General features: G+C 41.4%; 1 protein-coding gene across 2 annotated transcripts in view; it reads right to left on the bottom strand.

Moving 5' to 3' along the window:
- Window positions 1-24081, bottom strand: part of necab2 (N-terminal EF-hand calcium binding protein 2) — a 201264-nt gene that overhangs the window by 117124 nt on the left and 60059 nt on the right. For both annotated transcript variants that reach the window (XM_034085676.1, XM_034085675.1), the window contains exons 3-5: window positions 3337-3445; window positions 329-354; window positions 1-47 (exon numbers count right to left, since the gene is read on the bottom strand). The exon at window positions 1-47 is cut by the window's left edge and continues 51 nt beyond it. In XM_034085676.1, coding sequence (XP_033941567.1) covers window positions 1-47; window positions 329-354; window positions 3337-3445 — 182 coding nt within the window. The remainder of the gene's footprint in view (window positions 48-328; window positions 355-3336; window positions 3446-24081) is intronic.

Below are 24081 nucleotides of genomic sequence, written 5' to 3' on the forward strand. Positions count from 1 at the left end.
CGAGGCCAGCACCCCCTCATAGTCGCCCATGTGCTTGGCAAAGTAGTCTGTACACACACACAGATTCACACACAAGCAAATTGGCACAAGATGTATACAACATTTTTAGTCCCAACATTATTTCACAGTGGTTAACTGAAAGTGGCTGAATTAATACCATATATTTAAAGAAAATAATTGCATTACAGCCGAGCTGGAGTACTTTTTAACAATAGATAACAGAGAGAATGAGGCCAGCGGCAGGGAAGTGTGTGCGTGCGTGCGTGCGTGTGTGTGTGTGTGTGTGTGTGTGTGTGTGTGTGTGTGTGTGTGTCGGCAGTCCACTTACCACAGAGTTCCTTAGTGTCAACATTACTATCACAGCATAGCAGAGGAGCAGCAGAGGGAGCGAAGGAAGGAAAAGTAGAAGGAAGGAAAGGAAGGAAAGGAAGGAGATGAGCAGGGTCAGAAACAGAGGAAAGGCTTTTTGCATGCGGTCTAAATAACTATCTGTCTCAACACACACAGACACAGAGCTTGCATCTGGCAGACATGGAGCACACTAACAAGACTCTCTGACAGGAGTCTGAAACAATCCGATGCCATCATTCATGCTCTGTTCACCGAGAGGGGACTCATCTCATCTGGCAGGGAATTCTTCACCGGTGTAAGGAAGACTTCCCCAGGTTGACTTACCAGGAGAAACAGAGAAGAGGAGAAGAGGATGGGATGGAGGGAAAGAAGAAGTGAGAGTAGAGAGAGAAACCAGCCAAAAGAGTGCCGTGAGGCGTAACTAATGATGGGAGACCTGGGACAGAGGAGGAGCCAGGCAGAGAGACTCCATCTGTTCATCTCAATTATAAATACGTGTTTTGTAAATGTTATAATTAAAGGAAATGTAAAAAAAAAAACACATTAACTGGGGTTTCAAAATAAATTCTTAATTGATATTTTTTATATCGGAAAAAGGCCAGAGAAGAGCTCTGTTTGGATTTAATCAGACTTGTGAGACATCTTATTTTCCAATTTTACAGAATACATCCTTATCCTGCACTGTGACGGATGGGCTTTAAATATATCAACTACATGTGTAGTTTCACCCAACATTACATTTATTTCCGTTTACTAATTACATAAGGTATACGCACAATTCTGCATTCTGGCAGGCTTGTCAGGGTTGTTACTGTGCCAACATTTAGATAGTAAAATAAGAATGGCACATTTTCCAAATCATCCAAATGGTCGATCCAGATGCAGAAAAACAACACTGGAAGTAAACCACTGATTTTTGAGTCATAAACAGTATTATGCCTAAAAGTAATTGTTTATATGTTTGTTGCTTTTTTCATATTAAAAAGGCTTTTATTTGTTCAGTTTACTTTTGATAAGGAGTACTACTCTATGCTTATGACGTACGCTTATTACTGTGCCTGAACATAGACAGAGCAAAGAAGCTGCTGCTAACGTGCTGCTAACGTGCTGCTATTAGCTGCTAACGTGCTGCTAACGTGCTGCTAACGTGCTGCTATTAGCTGCTAACGTGCTGCTAACGTGCTGCTATTAGCTGCTAACGTGCTGCTATTAGCTGCTAACGTGCTGCTAACGTGCTGCTAACGTGCTGCTAACGTGCTGCTAACGTGCTGCTATTAGCTGCTAACGTGCTGCTATTAGCTGCTAACGTGCTGCTAACGTGCTGCTATTAGCTGCTAACGTGCTGCTAACGTATTGCTAACGTGCTGCTAACGTGCTGCTATTAGCTGCTAACGTGCTGCTAATGTGCTGCTATTAGCTGCTAACGTGCTGCTATTAGCTGCTAACGGGCTGCTAACGTATTGCTAACGTGCTGCTAACGCTACATCTTACTTTGGCTACTGGTTATAAGCCAGATCATCAAGACAATTCTTGTTTAAATGTGTCTAATTCCATCAACTACATGGAAGTGCTTTACTAAATCCCTCAAGTTCCTCTTTAATGATAACAGTTTCTTTTTTTTTTAACTCTATCAAAGGTTACATGAGGTTTTTGAAACATTTTGATGTAAAACCTATGGGATAAGAAGCTATTTAATGTACAGAAGCAATGCTGGGTAGAAAATGGGTTAGACTTTGGAAGTACAATAGATGCTATGGGAGGATTGGAAGCCTGAAAGGGAGACCCTAGAGAAGGTGTTATTTGATCGAGAAGGATGGTGCAGGGAAGCAGGAAGAGATGGGCAGTGTGACAGGAAAAGAAAGAAAAAGATCAAAAAGAGTGACAGAAACAGAGAAGACAAATGACTGGAGGCAGGACAGCGCTCATTCTCTGCCTGCTCCATCCCTCTTCTCCATCCATCAACTTCCTGCACCAACAGGAAACCCTTACTCTGCCATTTTTTCTTTTACTTAAACCAATCAATAACCTTATCTGCTGTCACATGATAATGCTGAGCCCTGACATGCTGCTGCCAAGTCTACTTAACTGTAATGAGTCGACACTTTTCTAAATGCATGCATCAGATTTATTAAGCGCAACCATCCCAAAGATGGCTGACGTCGGAGAGATGTTGGCGTTTGCATGGTCCAATTGCTGCACTGATTTAAAAATAACCTGCCGTAGCCTGCTGGAGGATTTATACGTTGTGCCTAATTCGATTCTATAAAGGTCAGCTTTTGTTCTGCTTGGTTTCCTGTTTCCAAGGTTTTGTAAATTAACTGAGCCAGTTTTCTGATTGCCGAGATCCCACTGTGTCAGCACACTTATCCTGATTGCAGGCTGGATGAGCCGATTGGCTGATTATTAAATGTCAATAAATCGTCTCAATGAGAGCCAATCAAAACCGTAGACGTACTTTAGAGAGGCTTATGTCCTGTAGATTCAGGATGACTAATGCACATGGTTTAGAAAGAGGATGAACAGATGAAAGATGTTAAAACAGATAACTCTGACTTTTCCCACTGTTCACTCTTCTTTTAATACTTCCTCTTATTGTTAACCTCTGTCTTTATTTTGTCACACACAAAATTGAAAAAGAAGGATACTGCAGTGCAGCAGGAAAGCAGTTGCATGCATCTCCTCTCTTTTTCATTATTGATAGAGATACGTGATCACCAACAAAAGGCACGGTAGAGTGAACACACATATCTACACACATACATGAACAAATACTGTATGCAGATGTATTTCATGCTGCTTCACAGACAGACAGACAGACAGACAGACAGGCAGGCAGACAGACAGACATACAGACAGACAGACAGACAGACAGACAGACAGACAGACAGACAGACAGACAGACAAACAGACAGACATGTTGCATGCTGTAGACCCAAAGACAGACAGACAGATGCACACACACAGTAGCGGTAGAGTAGTGCTGACCTGGTGTTATCAGAGTCAATGCTGTGAAACAACTTCTCCAGCTCTTCCTCGTTCAGCGTGCCATCGGAGAAGAAAGCTTGAAACTCATCCAGAGAAAGTTTTCCATCATCTGCAGGAGACACAAACACATACATGTTGAATGATGTGTAGTAGGCAGCATCCTCCTAATGAGACCCACGTTCCATTGAAGATCTTGACATTTCTTCATCCCAAAAAATATAATATTAAACCATTATATTATAGGGAAACTGTCAGTTCAAGCCACTAGAAACGTCATGTATTGTTGTGATTATGCCGCTAGTAATTAAAAACTATTTCAGATTGGACTCAGTCATAGCTGGATTGGAATACCCAGAGTTGATAACATATGTTTTTCATATCTACTGTAAATAAACCATGTCTCCATGACGAAAGCCCAACAACACCTTAATTAATTCCTCCAAGATCTCAGCTACTGGTTTAAAATGTTTTTAGTAGAACAAAGTTGTAATTTATCTGGCTGCGACAATAGTGTGTGGCTAAAGCCTGAAGTTATGAGCTAGCAGCTAATTAGCTAGCTATCAAGACCGGTTACAGACAATGAGCAGACACATTAGCAGGCTGGTGGGGGTAACCCCGTGTCTTAACTGTCCCCACCTTAACTTCTAAAGGGGCTTTGGAGACCGTAGACACAGCCATCGACAGTGACCCATGCCTTCGTCTAATATCGAATGTAACTGCGTTTATTTCTGCATTAGTCCATATACCATTTACTCAAACCTTTTCTGAATAAGTCACAACTGTAAGGAAATACATCCAACGTTCACCTTGCTTCATGTAACAGACCTTTAAACCGTGCAGCCTATTGAATAAGTCACATTGAAGCCTTGAGAAATGAGTCTTTACCCTGTGTTACCATGGTTTCTTCAAATACATTACAGTCATCGCCTCCAAAGAAGCTAACCACAGGACATGACGATAAGCTAACAAAGTCTATGTTATCTAATACACAGTTTGTATTTTTAAATGAACCATGTTTCTCTGTAGTTACCCAGTTTTGTATTAGTTTGTTGCTGTGGCATGTTTCCACCATCACAAACACACACACAAGCTCAGTGTGATCCTAGCCTTCAGTGCTTTCTCAAGCTGCTGCCAAATCAATCCGCCTTGCGCTTCAGTCTGCTGCATCCCTGCCGTCTGCCTGTCTCTGCACTTTGGGAAGCCCACAATGCCCATTATGTTTCAAAGGCTGTTGGGAAACATCGATAACCAACAAGCTCATGTTATCATTCCTGCTACTTTTACGTTGACGTGAGTACTACCACCCTACAGTATTTTCACACAGTCCTATGCAAGCTGCTGAACTAAAAACACTATCTTCTTTTGACGCTATTGTTCACACAAAATCCCCTCCTGGTGTTTTGATTCCTGCCATCTCTGGTTCACAGTTCTCTGTTGGATTTTGTCAATGTTACGTCAAGTGTTTTTGAATACTTCTACATCAAGTACACAGGTTAGCCAAAACAAGATTTTCAGAGGGTGTTACTCAGAAGGTCAGACACTTTTTAAAGTCTTTAGTGAGGCATATGCATCTTGTCTAATTTGAAGCCATGATAGGCCATGTTATAGTCTCCTGGGTTTAGTGGTAAAGCCTTGATGCCTTTTGAGCCACTCATCCAGCAAGCTTCCTCCGAAATGGACTTTTTTCGCTCAGCATGTGTCCACCCATTTTCAAAGTCAGCCTCTGAATTCGAATAGCCTTAGAATCTGAACCTACAATGCTGTACAATTAAAAATCTTACACTTAAAAACAACCCGTTCTAGCACATTGAAAAAGCGAAATAAAAAGTAACATTTTGAACAAAAAATAAATCCACACTGTTTTTAAAGCTTCACTCTTTTCTAAGTTTTAGGAGAAGATGTTGGGTTTGGGTTGTGAAACTTTGCATTATAAATTAGAAAAAAACGGACACAAACATCATTCTATTGGGTGAAGTTTTGTCTCCCATTCAACTGAAACTACTTCCACAGTGCTGTTGGACCATACAGTAGGACCTTGGGATGACCGCACATGAGGTGTGACTCAATTAATCATTGGTTTTTATTCTGCATAGACCCAACCAATACTGCTGAGCACTTGTTTTTTACCAATCTAGCAAAAACCAACCAATGCAATATGAGATGTCTGTGGTATAGTGGTGGCGCTGCAGTTGGGAGTGGCTACTCATGGCTTTTACGCATCCTGCATCTGCTTGCTAGTATGCCTGACTGTCTGTCTCACCACATGATGCAGAGCTAGATATCAAATATTAATTCCCTGGCCCTCAAAGTGTTTTTGTCCTTGAGTGTGGCTGACTGGATGCAGAAGGTTGAGCTCTGGGACCACAGTAAAACACAGGGACAGCTTACAAAGGGTTGAGTTCAAATGTTCTGCTCTTAAGTCTGCCTTATCAATTCCCTTTTGCTTTTTTCTCAATGACAGGGTAAGGCAAGCATGTGTGTTAATGGATTACCAACAAGAAATCCTTGCAATGATTTCTTATATCTTTCTTTCCTTTACTGCTATTTTCTTGTCGATTTTTTTTCTTTATTTTGCCTCAAGTTTGACCACTTAGGAGAAAAGGCTTCAGATGCTTTTCAACACACTGTCAAAAAAAAACTTTCAGGAACTCCCAAATCACTGCCAGCCATACTCTTTTAGCTTTCATCTCCTCCCTACTTTATATTGTCTGCCTATTTGTCTCACAATGTCATCCCTTATTTGTTCTGGTTCCTGTTATAGAAACCCAAAGTGGAAGCTGACTCTCCGATGTTGTGCCATGATGCAAACAAAGAAGACGAGTAAGAAACAACGCTTGGCATAACCTTTCTTCGACAGAAGGCATGCTTGTTTGACGAGGACTTCTGAAAAGCCACTTCTTCTGTTCACAGCACCTGTCCCACTTTCTCTGTCCGACCAAGCTTGACTGTTTGTTTAGACTCTAAAGCCATGACTATTTCTAACCTGCCCTTCTGTGGTGCAGCAGTGAAGCAGCACTGAAAGCAGAGGCACTGGTGTTTAATTCAGCAGTGACCCAATTGACTGTGTGCAGCTAGCCCTGTTGGACCCTCTTAGGAATTCTCCACTTACACACCAGAAACACACACACTAACCACTCAAGCAAAGCAAAGCTATAGCCAACCCCATTTTCCTTATTATGAAATTATACAAAATGATACATAAAAAAAGCTTCGATTATTCGTGACCTTTGCTATAACACATGTTTATCATGTCAACGTACTGAACATTTATGCTGCTTCCTATTACCGAATCCTGGTTTTCCAGCCACCATTTCACCCTGGGACTCCTTTAAGAAAACCCCATTATAAATAAAGCAAAACAACCTCGACAACCACTCTCCTCCCTAACCTCATACCGAGGTATGTATGCCAAAAGCATCCTGGCTCTGCCGAATGGGACACTTTAAATTTGCCCTACTTGCTGAAATTACCATTATCTTACTGTCCAAAATTGGCCATGGAGAGAGAAATCATTTTGAGGCTGAGGAAATGACCCAAAATCAAAAATGTCCTCTAAAACAGCAGGCAGGGAATCAGCAAGCATTAAAACTGATTCCTGGTAGTTCTTAATTTCCAGCTTGGGGTGAGTTGTGTAGGTGATGTTAAAGTTCACATACACAGTGGTGGAATTGAAGTATAGTTACTGCAGGCTAGATGAGTTTGACCTAGTTTACCATTATTTGCCACACTTCCATCCCACAACTTTTATCATTTATCACAAATAACATTATACCGCCTGAAGAAAAAGGGGAAATGTGCAGAGCGTGAGGTGAGATAAGCCTACGTGTGAAGCCACAGCCAGCATAAACCACCTTAGCTTAGCAACACAAACATTAACAGAGGACAGCAGCAAGCCTGGCTCTGTCCAAACGTAACAAAGTCCACTTTCTAGCACCCCTAAAGATGACTTATTATTGTATTTATCTTACTAGAACAAAGTGGGAAGATGACACTTTGGCATAGTAGCGATTTTGAAAGTGGTAAAACATAATCAGTAGTGACATTTAAGGTTTTGGCAGGAAGATTTGTTTAACCTTTATGCAGCTGATTTCTTGTTTCCAATCTTTTGTGCTAAGCAAAGCTAACAGCTGCATTTCAGATTTACCCTACAAACTTGACAATGGTATCAGTCTCAACATGAAAACAAAAAAGTATAATTCCCAAAATGTCTAACCCTCCCTTAAGGTGTTTCCAAACCAAGTTATCCCACACATCCCTAAGTGATGGCGAAATGTATCTATTTCTGAGCCTCAAACCGAAAAGTAATTTATTGCTGAAACCGTTTCCTACTATCGAACAACACGGCCCGGTGCAGTTCTGATTGTGAAGGCATCCTTCAATATATATTCCATTCCCTGTTTTTGAGAAGCTGCTGACTGTCTTTGTCTTTTCTCTAGTACTATGTGACTCCTACCTCTTTAAAGATAAAATAGATGGTCGTTATATATACACCCACTTTTAAGGATAGTCTATTGTTATACAGCCTTCTGCATTTTTGGTACACTATACTCATGCAAAATTGCTTCACAAGTAATTAATATCTGCTTTACAGCTGGGGATTGAGAAATAGAATAAGAATTAGATCACAAATAGAAATGTTACTTCAGAAAGTGGATACTATCAGTGGGGTGCAATTGTCTGATTATATCCTAAATGAATTAATTAATAATCACACGCTTGACGCTTCACAGAACAGTGTATTGTTGTTTGGGTAAAGCAAAAACAAATCCTCTCCTCCATCACACACAGAATGAATGAAGCCCCTTTGTTTTCTTGTAATGCCATGTCATTATATCGCCCAGGGAAGGAGTCATAAACTGCGTGGCATTTGCAGACCTTTTCCTTAATCAAAGCTCTTCATTTTGAAAATATCACACAGGAAATCATGGAGCTAAAATCTTTTCCGGTTAGCCAATCACGGGAAATGCGATCATTTTGTAAGGACTTTTGTAGTGCCCCAAATTACTGGTGCTAAAAATGCCACCAATGCACCCTGTCATTTTCAGGCTGCATTGATTCAAGAGAGTTTTTGGAATTCGAAATCTTTGTAAACATGAAAGGTTTCTTGCCTTTTGCTGATTACGTTTCTTTACAGAGCCACCAACCGGCATTTTAATTTTAATTTAATCATTTATTTGGCAGGGACAATGCACGGTAATATGTCAAGCGTAACAGTGACAGATTTAGCTTTGAGCAATTTCCATCCGTCCCTCACATAAAACATTTAAGAAAATTACATTTTACAAACATAGCAAAAAACAAATACATGATATGCAAAAAGTGCAAAAGAGCAAGAGCAGCATACACAAGCATTTACCACATGGCAGTACCATATAGCAGCGACGATATATAAAGTGCAAGAGAAGATACAAGAGCTACATAAAGTGCAAGAGGAGATACCCCTGGATTAAAGTGCATTTAGCGATGATTACACGTCTGTTTGTTTCTCAACCATTCTTTGAGTTGACCTTTGAAGCTATTGAGAGTGGGACAATCCGTATCTCAGTCGGGAGGCTATTCCAGAATGAGTTGCCTTTAATGGAGAGGACATTTTTCCCAAAAGTGGTCCGTCTGCGGTGGACTTCAGTCTCCTCTGGTTTCTGACCTAGTGCAGCGTCCAGTGTGTTTTTTGTGGATGAATTCCCCTAAGGGGGGGGGGGGGGGGGGGGGGGGGGGCAGTCCATGTAAACATTTATAAAAAAAAAACACATACTTTTAAAAGATTTTAAATTGTCAAAACTCAAGAAATTGTGTTTTTCAAGGATGGTACAGTGGTGGTATGAATTTGGCTTTCTGTCAAAAACCTTGATAGCTCTCTTGTACAGCTGTTCTATGGGTTTCAGGGTTGTGGCTCAAGAAAACGACCAGTTTGTCAAACAGTATTCAATGTGGGATAGAATCATACAGTGGATGTATGACTTTGCAGCATTGACAGTTAAGAAAGGTATGATTTGTTTAAAATGTTGCAAGTTGAATTTAACGGTATTAGATACTTTCTTAATATGTTTCTTAAAAGTCAAGTTCGAGTCCAGTATGACTCCAAGATACTTGTGGGGGACTAGTTCTAATTCTGCTCCATTTAAAAACACATTGGATCCTTAGATTAGCAAATGTTGTTCAGCCAGTGGTGAACCTTGTCCAATGCATTTGAGAGACAGGATGAGATTATTTCAGTATTTTCCCCATGTACAAAGATGACCGCATCATCGGCATACATTTGTACATTCAAATCAGGACATACATTAGGCTAGTCATTAATGTACAGAAAAAACAGTAATGGTCCAATAATGGAACCTTGTGGAACCCCAACAGGGTTGACAAGGCAGGGGGATTTGGTACCGTTGACCAAAACACACTGTTTTCTGTTCGATAAGTAAGACTCAACCCACTGTATTGAATCTGCCGAAAAATTGAAATACGTCAGCTTTGTAAGGAGCACTTGGTAGTCAACAGTGTTAAAAGCCTTCCTGAGATCAAGGAAGACAGCACTTACATATGGGCTCGTGTCCAACATAGATATAACCTTTTCCACAAAGACACAGTTAGCTGTCTCAGTGGAGTGGTGAGCACGAAAACCAAACTGCATAGGGTGGAGTGGAGCGAAACCTTTATCTAAATGTTTGGTGATTAGTTTTGACACCCATTTCTCAGCTATCTTAGAGACACAGGGGAGGATGCTGATTGGTCTGTAGTTGGACATCATTGCCTTATCCCCAGATTTAAAAATCGGTGTTACCGTGGCCACCTTCCAGGATGATGGAACTTCCCTTGTGCTAATAAATTGATTTACTAGCATACTAATTGGTTTTATTAGACCGTGGATATGTGTCTTTATAAAGTTGGTGTCTAAATCATCTGCATCCCTAGCCTTGGAACCTTTTAACCCTAAGATTATATTGTTTACCTCCACCTCTGTGATTTCCTCCAGGTCAAAAACTGGATGTGTATCCACAGTCGGGCTATGGGAGACCTCAGATGGAGGGAAGAGCTTTGTGATGTCCTAAGCACTATTTATAAAATACTCATTTAGAGAGCTGGCCAACACTGCAGGGTCTTTTATCAGGGCATCATTGATTTTTTATTCTAGAGCATTATTTTCCTGTTTCTTATGTTTACCTAATAGTTTATTTAGGATTTGCCAGACGTTTTTACTGTTACCTTTCTCACCTTCAATTATATTGACGAAAAAGTTTGCTTTGGCCTGTCTTATTGTTTGAGTTACCTTGTTACGAGCATGAGTGAATTTCTGTCTGTCAGTGGATAGTCCGGATTTCAAGCTCTGCTTTAATAGTTGGCATAAAAAAGACCTATCTTTGCTCTGATCTCTCACTCTGTGTTTACCTCTTACTGTAAGTAAAGATACTAAGCTGATATGACATTCAGACAGAACAATGGAACTAGTTCAAATGGAATTTGTTTATGCAAATGAACAAAATACACTTATCTAATGTTACTACCCAATCAGATCACTTTGTGATAAACAAGTCAAGCCGTTTGCAATAGCCGCTTTCACACCAAGTACTTTGCCGTACTTAGTGCCCCGGCACTTATTACCCCAGGGCACTAAGTACCAATCGCATTCACACCGGAGTACTTTTCCCTGAGGGAAGATTACGCAAATGAGCCGCTAACGTCACTTCGTCTTCTTCTGCTTCTGAGTAAATCATCAGAACGCCGACACCTCCTCATCACTCCACCGCTCCCATGTTTTTTTTTGTGTTGCCAAAAGTTATTCTCTCTCCGTTGGTGTGCGGGGCTAATGCTAATAATGCTAATGCCAGCAAATACAATGGCGGCTTCAAAAAACTTTTCTGAGTTTTACGGGGCCAGTCCAGCCATTAGAAATTGGTACTTTTTTGGTACCACCTCTCTAGCAGGCACTAAAAATGGGGGTAACAGTTCCCGGCACTAAGTACTCTTTTTGGTGTGAACGCGACATAAGGGGTAGCCTACTAACGGAACTAAACTGGAAAAGTACGAGGGAAAAGTACGGGGAAAAGTACTCTGGTGTGAACGCGCCTATTATTTTAAAGACCTAATTATCTGCCACTGGGGGGTCTTTCTATTAAAACGATTAAAGAAGACAGAGTTTGGTGGCCATTTGAAGTTGCAAGGGATCAAGGGAGTTCTTGTCTTCAGCACCATTGCCTTCATTCTATTCAGTGTCCTCTGCCAAATTATCCTCAGAAGTATATCCTCCTCTCCAAAACAAATAGATCAGAGTCCAAATCCAGTCCAAAACAAATCAAATCAGTGTTTCTCCAAAGGTTCTCAGAGGACAAATTACAGAACAATGTACCTGCGAGCCATGTTGCTCAGCTTGTTTCTGTGAAACTCAGAAGTTCTGGAGGGTTTTGCCAGAAGCCCATTTATCCGAAAAAGGTCAGTAAAACAAAGGTTATCGATAGCTGATACATTTTTTATTTTTTTATTTTGCATCAGGTCTAGTTATCTTCTGATATATTTTTGACTTTCTTAGGGTCTTTTTTCATTGGGTTCTTTAAAGACATGTTAAATATGCCCATGGGTTCAATGTGTTTAGATTGGGTCCAAAAAGAGACCTCTATGTCTCGCCTTCGATATCCTGAGCCACAACATCCTGCTCACCCGACTCAAGGACATCCGTACTGAAGATACTGCACTCAGGTGGCTCCAGTCGTACCGCTCCAACCGATCCCACTTAATCTCCCTCAACAACGACTCCTCTGCCATAGCCCCAGTCAACCAAGGCGTTCCCCAAGTGTCAGTACTCGGCCCCCTTCTTTTCATCATTTACATTATCCCCCTTGATCAGATACTCCACCAAATCCACTGCTATGCTGATGACACCCAGATCTACCTCAGCACCAAATCCCTCCACAACCCGTCCTTCACCCACATTGACTCCTGTCTGACAGCAAAACAAAGTTGGATGCAACATAATCTCCTCAAACTGAACAGCAATAAAACAGAACTCCTCATCATCGGCTCCAATTCACCCTCAGCAAACTCACCAAGCTGATGATATTGTAAAGCGACTTTGAGTCAGAGTGCGCTATATAAATACAATTAATTATTATTATTAGCAGTTGTCATCACTTTCACAGAACGTTTTATTGTTGCCCAATCTCAAGTCAATACTTCTCCCTTAAAAAGTCCAGGCTTCCCCTTCCCCCCACTGGAAGAAAAAAGTAATCCCTGCTCCGAAATAATACCAGCATTTCTGCATCAGCCTCTGTTTGACTAGCGCCGAGGGAAGCCATGTCTTCTGTACAACCAGGATAGCATGAGAGGGTTCAGGGTGAACACTCCAGGGAAGAGTTGTCAGGATATAGGACGCAAGATATTCACTAATACAGACCTTGAGTGCTTGGTTTGTGGAGATGGCAAGAAAAAGAAAAGGTGAGGGTATGGTCAGAGTGCTGGACCCACTGCTCGAACTACTCTCTTTTCTCCATGAGGTCTAAAGAGAAGCAATTAGCACTTCCTTCTTCCTGCTGGGCTCCACATCCTGCACACAGCACTGAGGAAGAAGACACAGAGCGTGCCTTCCTCTGCTTTATGTCTGAAACGGTCTGTCTCGATGTTTTTTACATAATTGTAATCATGTTTGTTTCTTAAGAAGTTATTTGCTCTGGAGTTCCTGTCTGCGGCTCTCCTGTATGCGGCTCTCCTATGTTTTTTCTTCCTTGCTGTTCATCATAATTTTTGGGGCGCTACATGATGGGTTGTCATAGCAACAAGAATAGGGGAATTGACCCTCCTTTCATGCTCAGGATTTCACCATCTTTTTTTCACTGTTCACACCATTAACACACATACATACAGCTCTGCCTCATTCCCTATTTCTTTGTTTCTCCTTTTTGAAAAGTGATTTATCTTCTGTCTCATTATCTTCCTTTTTTGCTTCCAATGCTCTTGATTTAACTCTCTTTAGTTTTTTTCTCTCTTTAGGGCGATTATGGCTGTAAGATAGAGGTTAGTGTTTCGATTCCCATCCCCTGCAGATCAGATGTCGATGTTTCCTTGGCAAGATATTGGACCCCAAGTTATTCCCAATGGCAAATGGTGTGTGTATGTGTGTGAATGTGAGTCTCCCCTAAGCAGGTTCCACAATGTATTGCAGCTTCTGCCACTGTATGAATATATATTCAAAAGCACTTTGAGGGCCCATAAAGACTGGAAAAGCACTATTTAAATGTAGTACATTTACCGTTTACCATCTTTAAACTTCGACAGCATAATCACCTGCTTTGTCAGTGAGAGTTGCAGATTGGTTCTATGAGCTGTTATTTCCCTCTTTGTCTAATGTATCGCTCAAATAGTTCTTAACAGCAGCCCAAGTGGATAGTGTGAGCGTGAGTGTGTGTGTGTGTGTGTGTGTGTGTGTGTGTGTGTGTGTGTGTGTGTGTGTGTGTGTGTGTGTGTGTGTGTGGTGTGTGTGTGTGTGTGTGTGTGTGTGTGTGTGTGTGTGTGTGTGTGTGTGTGTGTGTGTGTGTGTGTGTGTGTGTGTGTGTGTGTGTGTGTGTGTGTGTGTGTGTGTGTGTGTGTGTGTGTGTGAGTGAGAGAGAGGCTGCCACTGAGCTGTTTTATCTGATAGATGAGGAACAGGAGTGATTCTCACTGAGCTGTCAGCTCCTGTCCTTTCTCCCTATCCATCACCGCACACCACCTGGAACACACACATACACACACACACGCGCACAAACATGCACATGTACAGACACATGTGCTATACAGATGTGGTACCTCGAAAGGCATTGTTTAACACAAAAAGGAACAGCATGGTCTTACTTTCTGACCAACGGGCCTTCTGTGCAGTTGACAGGAACTTTTTGTTGGCAATAAAAGTGTCCTTGAGCAAGATAGTGGATTACAGTATCATCGCTATTGACTTTTGCCTTTACAGTCTGATTAGGGATCATTCACAGATACAAACAATGCTGCTCATTATTCCTGATTAACACAACATCATCAGATTAAGTAAAGTAAATAGCTTTGCAACAATCATACCTTTTTAGGGTTTCCCTCTCCTGTAGTGTGTTATATTGTTTTTTGTGCATGTAAATGGTCTGCAAAGGCTAAAATCCCAAAGTTCCCTCCAGAGAGTTTCTTTCCCACACACTTTTTAAATGTCCAGGATGAAATGTGTACTTTTACTAAATACATATAAATAAATGATGAACGATTATGATAAGAGGTACAATTGATCCAACTTTTCAAAGTAATGTCGATTCTGAGGGGTTTTTTCTTGAGAATTTGTGACTTAAAACTTTATTTTTCATCACAAATGTAGGACTATATCAAATTCTGCTGCTCTCTATTTTAGTTTTGATGATTTGGAGACCTTTAAACATTAAATCTCAGAGTAAAACATCAAGCAGTTATTACCATTACATTGAGAGAGCTGAATAATGGGAATAATGGGAGGGAGAGAAATAAATAGAATGACATGCAACAATGGTCCCTGGCAGACCGCTAACCTGGGACATAATGGGCCGCCATTGTGCCCTTTGGATTCTAGTTATTGCTTCAAACAAACCGTGTTAACCAAAAATGGCCACACTGAAAAGAATAAGGCAAATTTGTTTGGTTTCTTGCACTTAAAAAGGGTGATTTAAAAAACACAACTTACAAGAGTGACATATTTCCGTGTTAACAAATGAATTAACAAAATTATGAAGTTAATTAAGTGTTCACTGGGATGGATAACCACTGAAATTAGTCCATTTGAAGCAATGACCAAGCCTCTACAAATAGATTTTTCTATGGTGTACTGAAATAATAGAAAACCAATGAAAATCAATCTAAAAACTTGTAATAATGGTCAGCAAAGTACAGTTCATCCAAGATTCTACTTCTGGGCTCTGGACACAAGCTTACAAACTCAATAAATATCTACAATGTCTTGTTCCAATGTCCATCCCTGGGACCCATTGGAAAAAATTATATTATATTTTGCCCTGATAGGACAAAATGGTCAATTTGTATTTAACTAGCTGCAATAAGTCATTTAGAACAGTCACTGTGGTCTTTTACATCCACAAAGTACACCTTTTTGCAAATACATGTTAATTAACAAGCTACTTGGTTTGCAACACCCTATTCCTGATTTGAATAAAAACAGAGATGTGCCTCATAATGAGAAGTCTCTCTCTCTCTCTCTCTCTCTCTCTCTCTCTCTCTCAGATTGCTCCCCGGTGTAAACAATATAATGTCTGTCTGTACGGATGAGAAGATGAGCCACAGTAGTTGCTTATCATTCACTCTTATGTATTTTCTGTGTCAGCGGAGAGTGGAATGATATGTAATCATCATCAATCTGCTGGCTGAACATAATAATGTTATTATTTAAGGGAGTGCACAATGGGTGTATTGGCGTTGAGAAGATGTGTGTGCTTTATGTGAAACAGTATAGGAGTGTGTGTGGGTCTATCCTAATGATGAGTAATCCTAGTTGATGGCAGATAATAGCAGCGTGTCAGTGCGCTTGTGATGATGATGCATTCAGGTGCTCGCCTTTGCCGCAAATCCTACCATTGAAACCCGTTGGCAGCCTCTCCTGCTTCAATAAGCCCTTTGGGGAGGCCTCTTTTGCACAAATTGTGTTTTATGGTTCCTGTTAGGGGCCAGATATGCTCCTTCACCGGGGGCGTAATTGACTACCATTGCCCACAACGGCGCATTTTTAATTCATCGTGATGGTGTTTAATGGCGGATAATAGAACATTGGCCGCACTAAACAAGGTAATTTCTGCACGACCTTCTGTTGTTAATGTTATCACATGGCACCCCTGGTGACACGGCAAATTAACGAGCTAGCCAGGGATGGTTTCCATATTGTGTTCATGTATAGACAGATTTGTCTGATTACAAGCATCGTCCTTTATTTACAATGAAGCTCTTTAGAAGGAGATGAGACTTTTAGGGGAATCATTTGCACTGTTTATGGTGATGGTAACCTAGTCTGACTATGTTTGGGAAATTGGACCAAAATATTGGTAATTGGCGATTGGGTGTTTCTCTTGGATCAAACAAAAACAGGTGATTGTTGGAACAGTGGGAAGACTAACCAAGGTTTTGGAGTTTTATTCCTGCCCTCCCCAAATAAAATAAACACGTTTTTTTTATTATTTATAACATTTAAACATTTATTTTTTTAATTATAAATAACGGGTGAACTTTTATGCTACGATGTATGTGATGTCCAGATAGTAACTAAAAAAAATCTCAGGCTACATCAAATAATTCATGTGATTGTGATTGTGATTTGTGATTCGTCCACATTTAGACCAATCACAGCGTCACACTCTGCCGCCTATTCTGGATTTGTTTAATGTTTATTGTGCATTCTGTAGACTCCCATTTCTGTTTGAATTACAAAATGGACATCAGAAATGGGCTTAAAGGGTCTAAGGATTTATTAAAACAAAATAGCGTTGAAAGAACTGCAGCCGATGCAGCTGCTGGCGACCCTGCACCTGCCGCTGCAGCAGCACGCCTTATGTCACAAGCTTGACCTCGGCAAACCCCGGGGCTGAGTTAGCGAGCCCAAGCCTTGACTCATCAAGGCGGCCGCCACCAACGCTGTCCTCCGATGCACAGCTCCTTGTGCCCCTACCATCACCACCTGCGTTGCCACACCCTGTACCACACCCGCCAGCATCCTCCTCCTCCGTGCCGGTGCCTCCACTACAGACGCTACCTTGCAGCACATCAACAGGTACTATTGGGTCAGCAACCGCTCAAAGACCAACAGCCCCAGATCTTGGGGTTAAGGTAACACTTTATTTTGATAGTCCATAGTTAACACTCTATAAGTCATCAGTTGACATTTAGTAGCATGTCAACAGCGTATTAACCAGAGATGGAGTACTCGAGTCCTGGACTCGGACTCGAGTCGGACTTGAGTGCCGATTTTCGGGACTCGTGACTCGACTCGGACTCGCGCACTGATTGACGCGACTCGGACTCGTGAATTCTCGCACAGGATGACTTGGACTCGGACTCGGACTCGTGAATTCCCCCCCCCACGATGACTCGGACTCGACTCGTACATTGACGCTCCGACTTGGACTCGGACTCGAGCACATTTTCTCTGGAGTCTGATGTCCTCTATCCTGTATGGCGAGTTCACGTACTGGGCCCCGCTATTCCAGTCTAGAGATGTCTACAGACACACCCCGCATCGTGCTGTATGCTTTCACACATTCTGCTTCCACATTGGAAAAGAGCAGCGCAAAATGCACGTTATGTGGAAACAATATAGAAGAGAAGGCTCCGTAACACATTACTCTAACGGAGCGTCCACACTACAGCTTCAAAAATAGCTTGGAGCTGGGCGTGTCTGGAGCTTGGGGATTTTATTCAAGCAACACGACCAACAACCAATCACATGAATCTCCCGCCCCCGACATACAAAGCAAAAACCCCCGGGGATTTTATGCGAGCAATATATATATAAACTCCCCAAACAGGCGAAAACCTACCAGTTTCCCCCACTGTCTCTGCCACCTCCCTCCATGCCTGGTTCCTCCAGTTTGTATCCCGGTAGGTGAAGAGGGTCTGGTCATACAAAACCGGGTGATTCGCTACGGCGATAGTAGTTTCTCCTCCGACTTTTTTTGAAATATAGAAATGAACGGCGGGATATCTCTCCCAGCTTAGACGCGGTTTGATTGGCTACGGCTTCAGCTGTCAGATTTTGGGAAACGGGATTTGATTGGCTGGCGCTGGCTACTCCGGCGTCTCCGGCGTCAGAAGTTGAACATTGTTCGAGTTCAACTTCTGTCGCCGGAGACGCCTGAGACGGACCGCTCTGCTACCCACAATTCAGTTCGGCGAAAAAGCGCGGCTACGTGACGTCACCCCATTGAAAGTGAATGGGCAGATTGGAGCTTTCGACGCTGTCGACGCTGTAGTGTGGACGGGCCGTAAGGATCGAGTTCAGACATATAGGCTGTCTTGAACACCATCATCAGAGTAACGTGATCTAATCAATAAACAAATATTCAGCCGATAACGAAAGCACATACTTAACATGCAGAATGACGTCATTTTGCATGTTAAGTAGCCATGTGCTTTCTGGGGCTAAATCTTTATCGGTAAACTGATTTAACCCGTAAAAGTTCCTTCAAAATAAGAGTCCCGATCTTATTACTATCAAAATAAAAGTGCAAAACGAAAACTTTACCATAGGAAAATATTGGCATACAAATATAATCACTTCTCTAAAGGTAACTCATTTTAAATATAGTTTATTTATATATAATAATAATATTAATATTAGAAATAAGCTTTATATTTGTATAGCACCTATTACAAGAATTGTAGCCAAATTCGCTTCACAGCAGTTCAATAGACAGGATAACAGCAATGTAGAGGAGCAGCTACATTTCAAAACATATATCCACGAAGATTAATACATGAAGACTTGTGACTCAGACTTGACTTGGACTCTTCTTAAGTGACTCGGAATTGGACTCGGACTCGAACACAGGTAATGATGACTCGGACTCGGACTCGACTTGGACACTCCTTGGGTGACTCGGACTTGGACTCGGACTCGACTACGACTCTCCCTTGGTGACTCGGACTTGGACTCGAAGAGTGGTGACTCGAGGGTGACTTGGACTCGTGAATTGGTGACTTGACTACAACACTGTTATTAACTAATATTCAACCTTACTATCTGTAGATTGTGTCAACATATTCAAAATTGGAGTAGTTGATTGTCAATTTTGAAGATGTTGACACAATCTACAGATAGTAAGGTTGAATTTGACAGTCAACAGACACTTTTTGTAAAATCTATAGATCAACACTTGAGATGTACCTTATATTCTACTGGCAGTTAGTTAAATGCATGTTACTTGTCTGTTGAAACAGTTTTGTTGAATGTCAACTGATGACTTATAGAGTGTTAACTATGGACTATCAAAATAAAGTGTTACCGTTTGTGGAGAGAGAGACAGATACGCGAGGAAACAAATAAGGAAATTAGTACTTTGGTGCAGATCAGCTGGCACGGAACCGTTATTACGTGTCAGCTGTCGTTGATATTATAGCTTTTTTAGCTGTCAACCAACTCCCTCTCAGAGGTGACCACGATTCACTCCACAGCATGTCCGAGTCAGGCAGTGGGCTCTTCCTATCGCTGTTTGAGTATACGCTGCACAAAGATGCAGAGTTGGCCAAAATATTGTTCTAAGTTAGCTCGGCTGAGCGAAAGGATGCACCTGCAGTGCATAGGAAAATAAACCATGCCCAAGGCGGGCTAAACAGTTCATCGTCTCCGTCTCTACTATTTCTCTCCGAGTGCAACGATGAGGAAGCTGCCATCCTTTGTTTCAATTGGTAGCTGTACATCGGACAGAACCAAAATGACATGTGGAGTTCCCCAGGGGTCGATCCTCGAGCCCCTTCTATTCAATTTGTACATGCTGCCACTTGCTCAAATAATTAGAAATAACAACATTTCTTATCATAATTACGCGGATGACACCCAAATCTACCCATCACTTTCCATAGATGAATACGGTCCTACTGATTTATTGATCACAAGTCTAAAACAAATACATGACTGGATGTGCCGTAATTTCTTACAGCTCAACACACAAAAAACCGAAGTAATTGTTTTTGGAACCAAAAAAGAAAGAATTAAAGTCTCTGCACACCTGGAATCACTATTACTCGAACCCGAAAAGTCAAGCAAGAAACTTAGGTATCATTTTAGACTCTGACCTCAATTTTAACAGCCACATCAGGGAAATCAACAGATCAGCCTACTACCATCTAAAAAATATCTCGCGTATTAAAGACCTTATGTCCAAGCAAGACCTTGGAAAACGTGTCCATGCATTAGTTTTTAGCAAGCTTGACTACTGCAATAGCATCTTCACAGGCCTCACAAAAAGATCACTCCGTAAACTCCAACTAATTAAAAATGCTGCTGCCAGAATCTTAACCCGGAGAAAGAAAACAGATCACATCACTCTTCTTTCGTATAACGTTAGATGTCCAACTCGGTGTCGTGTATCCATGCCCGCATCTCTGGTCCTAGGTCGAAGAGGCTGGCTTCCGAGGGTGGTCTATATAAGGGGCAGATGGTGATTATATGGACAGCGGTCTGCTTAGAGTCACCGCACTCGCATGCCGCACTGTCTGCCAAGCCCCACGTCTTCATCGAGGTTTTAAAGCGACCGACCCCAGTTCGTAGACGGTTCAGAGTGGTCCACTGCCGGCGCGGTAGGTCATCTCCTCCAATGGTGCCATCTCCTGGGTCCCAGATGTAACGGTGGATTCGGGAGGGCCCGGCTGACTCCCACTCCTGCTTCCAAGCTGCTGCCAACCATGCATCTCTGGAGATGTCCTCAGAGGTGGAGTTGAGCATCTCTTGAGCAAGCATCACTCCAGTGCTGAGATCACTGCATTGGCTTCCAGTTAGTGAGAGAATTGACTTTAAGATTTTAATGCACACATATAAAGCACTAAACGGGCTAGGACCCAAATATATCAAGGACCTCTTTCAGTGGTACGAACCCAGCAGACCCCTTAGGTCTTCAGGCGCAGGCCAGCTCACTGTTCCATTTGTGAGATCAAAGCGTGGGAAAGCAGCCTTCTGCATCTATGCTCCTAATGCATGGAACAAACTCCCAGAACATCTGAGAATGGCTAGCACTTTAGAATCATTTAAATCAGGTCTAAAAACATTTCTTTTTAATATGGCTTTTCAAATTTAAATGTTCTAATTTTCGAACTGTTAAACATGGTTTTCTTGCTTTTAATTAATTATTTTGTGTGTTTTGTATTTCTTCTCAATGTATTGTGTTTTCACTGTTTGATCCTGTAAAGCACTTTGAATTGCATTACTGTATGAATTGTGCTATACAAATAAATTGCCTTGCCTTGCCTTACCTTGCCATCCTTAACCAGTGTGCCTTGCTCGTGATTTACCAGTGTTTGTGCTGCCACGCACACAATGTTTCAAAAGTGGTTTCTATGTTGCCCTTTATTTGTGTATGTATTTGCGATTACGCAATGCTTGCTGTTTGATATATATTGTGCCGCAGGCCCGCAGCACATGACGGTTTTGGGTGCCCTCCCATGAAAATCATATGCCCTCCCTTTAGATTTGTTCTGGCGCCGGGTCTGCAACCGGGTGAGGCCGCAAAGTATAGCGCAGCATTATGCATTTGTTTACATGCCCACCGAAACTCAGAGTTAATACCAACAGATTAAGACACAATCAACCCATACAGGACATCTCTTTCTCCACATTAAGTGTTAGACATTAGAATTGACTATTCTTATCTGTCACATACTCTTTTGTCTGTCACATAAGTGGCGCAAGTTGCGCAACTGATGCGGTATTGCGTTAAGGGAAAATTATTTTGACCGGACACTTTGACCGGAGAGATTTAGATTTGCCGGTCTTCAGCATATTTTATCAGTCATAGTCCGGTAATTACCGGCTAACGGGAACTCTGAACCCGTAGTAGCCTAATGTGTGGTATTTCTAGCTTTCAGTCACCGCTAGGCTATGTTATGCTAGTTGCTAACTGCCAATTGTAAAAGCAAATAAAATGTTGCTTGTTTTTTAGGTAAACCTGAAAAAAAACTACAGAAACTGTTCATATTTACACATCTAGCAGATATGGAGAAGCATTATCCTAAATTTAGATTCAAGTGTTTAAATACAGAACATGTGTAGGCCTAGTGTCGATGTCAAGGCTGTGGAGTTATTTAAACACACCTTTGACGGAGGGGAGTTACGGAGCATAAATAAAGTAGTAGATGTAACAAAATCCATAACTGCTGAGTATTAAGTAAAGTCATTATTGGTTCAAATGTTTTTGTAACTAGTCTAGTAGACTTTTTGACTTGACCTTTTGAACTCACGACTGTTTATAATCAAGCCAAATAATTTAAAAAAGGCCCTCTCAGGATGTGGTATTAGGTGTTGCTGTGAGCAAATTGAATCAACTGCTGAGCCAATCCCACTGGAGCTCAATCCTCGACATGTTCCAGGTCAGGGAGCTCCATTCACAACATCAGCCTTCTCTTTATCCGCTGCAGTCAACAGTCTGGGACCCGGTTATAGTCAGACTGACTTGTCCCCACAATCAAACTAGATGTGTGAGACAAAGTGCTCCACAACATTAACATTACCAGGCTGAAATGGCAGTTTATTTTAAAAAGGGATTTACATTGTCAGAACCCTGGCCTGCGCAGAATGATTAATAAGGCTGTAGAAACTTCTGACAGGTAAAGAAAACAGAGAGGATTAAGAGTGGAGAGGGAATGAGAGAGGAAGTTTTACTCAATGTTAGAAAATAAATGGTTAGAAGAAATGAGAGAATACATCAGAAAGAAAAGAAAACAGAATGAGAATGTGTTGGTTTTCCTTTGCTCAATATTTACAAGTCCTCTTCTTCTTGATCCTTCCCTCCATCTATCCAACCAACTATCCACTCCCTCCTTCCTCACACAGAACTACTAATGAAAAAACCCTTTGTATTTCCATAGGGGATTAAAATGCTTCAATTATATTTCCACCCAGTCCTCCCCGTCTCACTTTCTCTCTGCAAAGGAAAGCAGCATCCTCATAAAAGTGAAGATAAGAGAAGAAGGGAGCGGAGGAGAAGGGTCAAAGTTAGCCTTTATTCATTTTCTGTCAGTGAGCAAAGCTGATGTGCTGGAGGAGGATGAGCTGGCACGAGGCAGACAGTTAACAAGTTAACACACACACACACACGTTTGTTTATAGTCATTTAGAGCCGCCGAAGGGGCCTTAAAGGTGAAGACGATTTAATATGCAAACATTCGATGCAAAATTATTGCCCTTTTCTATACTAATGAGACTCATTGCCGAAACAGTCTGATTTCCAAAGGTCAGAGCAAATAGCTATACGCAGTGACACTGAAATTATTAGCAAATTGATACCGTTGGTGGTAAATGAAGAATATTATGCAAAGTGTAAATACCAGATGGATTTTCTTTTTTTTGCAGTCTGTCAGCTCTGACAGACTGCAATATTAAATTAAATCCAATGAAATAAGTTTTTCTCCCTATGGATTGAAAAAGGGTCTTCATCGTCTTCGTCTTCTTCTAACTCCCGAATAATTCCTTACCTAAAGTATCAAGAAATTCCTTTGCACCTCATTTGTCAGGACATGTAAATTAATTTGTCAGACCAATATCCTAAATAATGTTTTTAATTCCCCTCTTCTATTATACTGCATACTTGAGTCAAGAATATATTGCAACATCGACTATTGAAATAAAAAGCAAAAAAAAAAGTCATTCTAGGGTCGGCTGCAATGCTCTATTAGAATGTTGCGCTGCAATATAATTAACGCAATCTTTTTAGTCAATCGGACCTTGTGATGGGGGCATTTAGTTTGCAAGTGAAGCGTAAGTTGTGGTGCTAAAAGGTGTTTTGTGAATATACCGCAGAGCCATCCTTTGTCAACCTGCCCAGTGACGTCAATCAATCCTTTCATAAACCTGAGAGCGCATGAGATAGTGTTTACTGGCCACCTCTACACCAACTTAATACGTCTTCACATAACAAGCCTCAAGACGTCCAATCATCGGCAGAAGATGAGGCAAATGCGGCCTGTTGTTGAAACTCAATTTCTATGAGTTGCTATATATATGTATATAAAGTGTCAGCGAAATTGGAATTGCTGGCCTTTAACCTGACAAGTGTTTCTGTCTGTTCA

The sequence above is a fragment of the Pseudochaenichthys georgianus genome, chromosome 6 (assembly GCF_902827115.2).
Source record: "Pseudochaenichthys georgianus chromosome 6, fPseGeo1.2, whole genome shotgun sequence".
Taxonomy (NCBI): domain Eukaryota; kingdom Metazoa; phylum Chordata; class Actinopteri; order Perciformes; family Channichthyidae; genus Pseudochaenichthys; species Pseudochaenichthys georgianus.